Source organism: Octopus bimaculoides, chromosome 20, assembly GCF_001194135.2.
Source record: "Octopus bimaculoides isolate UCB-OBI-ISO-001 chromosome 20, ASM119413v2, whole genome shotgun sequence".
NCBI lineage: Eukaryota > Metazoa > Mollusca > Cephalopoda > Octopoda > Octopodidae > Octopus > Octopus bimaculoides.
Window position 1 is genome coordinate 35,415,933 of NC_069000.1, and position 4,755 is coordinate 35,420,687.

Below are 4,755 nucleotides of genomic sequence, written 5' to 3' on the forward strand. Positions count from 1 at the left end.
TATATATATATATATATATATGCTGGTACTTAAAGTCATACAGACACAAACATATTGCTATTTTAGTTTTTCTGTTTTCTCTGTCATTTTGCTAATTTTCATTCCGTCCCTTTTGCTCTCAATTTCTCTTTCTCTGTCCTTCTCTCTGTCCAGAAGGAGTATTTTCCTTTGAGTATGTGACACAGAATTTCATACTCTGGCTCTCTCTCTCTCTCTCTCTCTCTCTTTTTCTCTCTCTCTCTCTTTCTCTCTCTCTCTCTCTCTCTCCCCCTTTCTCTCTTTCTCTCTCTTTCCCATTTTGTGATAACACATTCATGCATACATGCTTTTATATACACATCTCCTCACTCAAATGACCATCATATATGCAAACAAATATTCTTTCTCTCTCTCTCTGATATGTATTCACACACCTACCACATACACTAAGTTAAGCTATTTTCCCTAAACGTTGTTTCCAACAGAAAGATGAACATCTTGATTTGAACAGCTTGGAACAAGGCTCACAACTTCCCATAATCAAGACAGTCGATGTGCAAAGAAACCTTGATTATTTCTCATTGTGGCTTCAGGACAAACACTACCATCCGTTTATCCTTGTTGGACCAGAGGGTTGTGGCAAAAGGTAAGATTATCTAAGGGGTCTGTTGAACAAGAGATCTATGGTAAAATGTAAGTTTACTGAAATAGGGTTTTGGAAACAGGATACTGCGGTAAGGAGGTTTTATTTAAACCAGTGGCTCTCAACCATTTTCTACCTACAGACACCCTTCGATTCCTATTTTACTAAGGTGCATCCTCATAGCCATTTGATGTTTAAAAAATCCTATTATATTTTTATAATTAAATATTGTTAGGAATTGTGTAAAGAGAATTGTTAAAATATTTTGTGTATTATATAGAAGAATAACCAATTTCTTGGTCATAAATTATCACAACATAATCTTTTATGGACCCCACTAAGGGCCATATGGACCCTGATTGAGAACCACTGATCTGAATAGAGTTTCTTGAGCCAAAAGAATGTGGGCAAAAGAGGATACTATCTACATAAGATTTTGTTTGACGTAGGTAAAGTAAATGTTAGAGGTAATACTTGATAATTGTAAGCACCTGTATATGCCAGATCGTGGCCGGGGTGAAAGAATAAATTAAAAATGTAAAAATACAAACAGAACACAAAGGATTTTGCGGTAGACATGTTTCAAGCTTTATAGTCGTTGATATATAATTGATAGACAGGATGGTATAAAGCTATCTTCAGCCGCAAATATATTCTTTCCCAAGTATTATATCACAAAGAAGTCACCAAGAAAAAAGTAAAAGAGGGAGAAATATGAGAGATAAAAGTGGGAGTCCACTTGGTATTGTCCATTGTAATATCCATTGCAATATCTTTATCCTTTAAGTTGATACATTTATATAAAAGTTCATCGGTACTCCGAAATCTGTCCATATTGTTTGAGTAGGTTGAGCTTCGAAGTAAGGCAACACACCAACAGAATTGTTGGCATGTCAGACTAAATGCTTAGAGGTAATTCTTTTAGTTCTTTACATTTTAAGCTCAAATCTCAATGAGGTTAATTTTGCCTTTCATCCCTCTGGAGACGATAAAATTAAAATATCTGTCATCTACTGAGGTCTATGTAATCAGCTTGTTCCGTCTCTTTAAAATTGCTGCCCTTGGACTCGGCAATGGATCAGCATTCTGTTCAGAGGATTATTGTAATTTCAGTTGCTTATATAAGTCAGAAAATGGGTAACCAGCATTATGAATGCTTGGGCTAAAGTAAAAAAAATAATAATTATGTCCTCTAGTTAATCAAATTGACTGTACTCTGCTTAAGAAATGTAAGGCGGCGAGCTGGCAGAAACGTTAGCGTGCCGGGCGAAATGTTTAGCGGTATTTCGTCTGCCGTTATGTTCTGAGTTCAAATTCTGCCGAGGTCGACTTTGCCTTTCATCCTTTCAGGGTCGATAAATTAAGTACCAGTTACACACTGGGGTCGATATAATCGACTTAATCCCTTTGTCTGTCCTTGTTTGTCCCCTCTATATTTAGCCCCTTGTGGGCAATAAAAAGAAATAAGAAATGTAAGATTTTTGGGTCTCTCTGAGATCTGATCAAAAAGTATTGGGAGTGGTGCTATAAAAAGAAAACTGCAACACATATCACTTCAACATTTAATCTCCTTCAGCTTGTTCTTGAAATTCTACATGGCTACCAATTCTTCAGTGATACTTCAATGAGCCTATGGCTTTTTATGCATACTGCCATATGCAATAAATAAGTAAGAATTTTTTTTCTTCATGGCAAACCACAGTTAAAAACCTTTACAGATTCAAATATGTCCCAGACATGTTTGAACTGATCTAAAGTTTGTTTAATAATGCATTAACTCTTCTTTAAAATGTTAATACAATATCTATGCACTTCATTATTGCTTTTTTTTTTGTTGTTATCTTTATTTTCTTACCTATTCCTCTTTTGCAGTCTGTTACTGCACCATTGCTTTCAGCAGCTGCGATCAGTCAGTGTTGCAACGGTGCACTGCAATGCACAAACCACACCTTTGCACATTTTGCAGAAGCTCGATCAGATGTGTCTAATAGTTAGCACAAATACCGGACGGAGATACAGGCCTAAAGAAGGTGAGCGGCTCATCTTGTACCTGAAGGGTATCAACCTCCCACGACATGACAAATGGCAAACTTGCCAGTTAATTGCTTTCCTGAGACAGGTAAGTAATTTCAGCTATGAATTGTAATTACTACACTAGTGTATATGATTTTTTTTTTCATATTTGTAATTTTAAATTTTTTGTTAATTATCATCATCATCATCATCATCATCATCATCATCATCATCCTTTTTACATTTACTTTTCTATGCTCACATGCATGTGTCAGGTAAAATTTTGTTGAGGCAGATTTTCTACAGCCAGATGCCTTTCCTGTCACCAACCTTTACCTGTTTCCAAGTAAATATTTCCTTATAATCAGATACATCTTCGTGAAAGATTAGGAACACCAATGTGATCGATTGTCATCTATGATTTCAGACCATGTACCTATAGTAGAAAGAATTATTATTATTATTATAAATAAAGTGGATACCAAAGTACCAAAGAAACATCATGATCTATCCAGAGAGATGAAGCAATTGTGGAAGACTAAGATGACAATTATTCCTGTAGTAATTGGTGTGCTCGGCACAATACCCAAACTGCTTCCTAAAAGGCTGAACAATATTGGAATTGAGACTTGCATTACTGTCTTGCAGCAAAGTCTTAAATTTTATCTAGTGTTCTGCATCTTTTAGAAAGGTTCTTGAGATTTGAGGAGACTTGTTGTAACCAAGCATCAAGACAACATCCCTGTTAACTAATAAAGCACATAATGATTTTTAGGGAGCAGAGGCATATGGCTTAGTGGTTAGGGTATTCATAAGGTCGTGAGTTCAATTCCTGGTGACACATTGTACTCTTGAACAAGACACTTTATTTCACATTGCTCCAGTCCCCTCAGCTGGTAAAAATGAGTAGTACCTGTAATTCAAAGGGCCAGCTTTGTCTCATTCTGTGTCATGCTGAATCTCCATGAGGTCTATGTTAAGGCTACATGTATCTGTGGAGTGTTCAGCCACATGCACATTAATTTCACAAGCTGGCTATTCAGTTGATCGGATCAACTGGAACCCTCATCATTATAACTGACGGAGTGCCAGTTTTAAGGGAATAATGATCATCATCATCATCATCATCATCATCATCAACATTTAACATCCATTTTCCATGGCTAGACAGTTTGACAGGAACTCGCAAGGCCAGGGGGCCACACCAGGTTCCATAGTCTTTTTCAGCTTGGTTTCTACGGTTGGATGCCCTTCCTAATGCCAACCATTCCACAGACTATACTGGGTGCTTTTTATGTGACACCAGCACCCACACCAATGTTTTAATGTGGCACCTTGGTTTTAGGATCTCGATTCTGTTGTGGTGGGCAGGTCCTCTCAGGTACAGCAATGCACCACATAACTCAGTCCTCGATCATCTCCTTCAAAAAGTTCAATGTTTTGAGATTATCATTCAATACTTTGGTCCCATGTCTTCCTGGGTTTCCCTTATCTACAACTTCCCACCACTTTATTGATTTTAATAGGAGAAACATCAAAGGAAGTCACAGTGGTTAATCAACCTGCTAGAAAGAGCAACTTGATATCCCGCAAATCAAAAACTTTAAGATCCTGCTTGTCTTAAAAGAAGAGGCTACCAAAAGACAGGACGATCATGGTTGGAATGCCTTTGATCACATGTCATGGTTAATCATGGTTAATCTTGGGCTAACCTACTACAACAATAACATCAATGATAATCGTTATGATTTGTAAAGAAACAGTGCAATTCTAAATCGAGGAGAAGAGGAATGGACTGACAAGCTAATCAACCTAGATTATAGATTATATGGCTTCAAGAAGAGTTGAGAATATTGAAGGTAAAAAAGGTTATTAAATAGATTAGAATATATTGAAAGATGTGAAAGAAATGGTTTATTCCAATAAGTCTGTGGTCATTAAGAAGAATGTGCAAAAGAGGAGAATTGTTTCATCTGGCATTGAGAAGAGTTAATGAGTTTCGAAACATGATAAAAGCAAGCAACGCCTTTCCCTATATATAGATGCATATCTATCTATCTATCTATCTATCTATCTATCTATCTATCTGTCTGTCTGTCTGTCTGTCTGTCTGTCTGTCT

General features: G+C 36.7%; 1 protein-coding gene across 1 annotated transcript in view; it reads left to right on the forward strand.

Annotated features, from left to right (window-relative positions):
* Positions 1-4,755, forward strand: part of LOC106875444 (cytoplasmic dynein 2 heavy chain 1) — a 297,845-nt gene that overhangs the window by 192,171 nt on the left and 100,919 nt on the right. The window contains exons 39-40 of the mRNA XM_052974965.1: positions 465-625; positions 2,495-2,741. Coding sequence (XP_052830925.1) covers positions 465-625; positions 2,495-2,741 — 408 coding nt within the window. The remainder of the gene's footprint in view (positions 1-464; positions 626-2,494; positions 2,742-4,755) is intronic.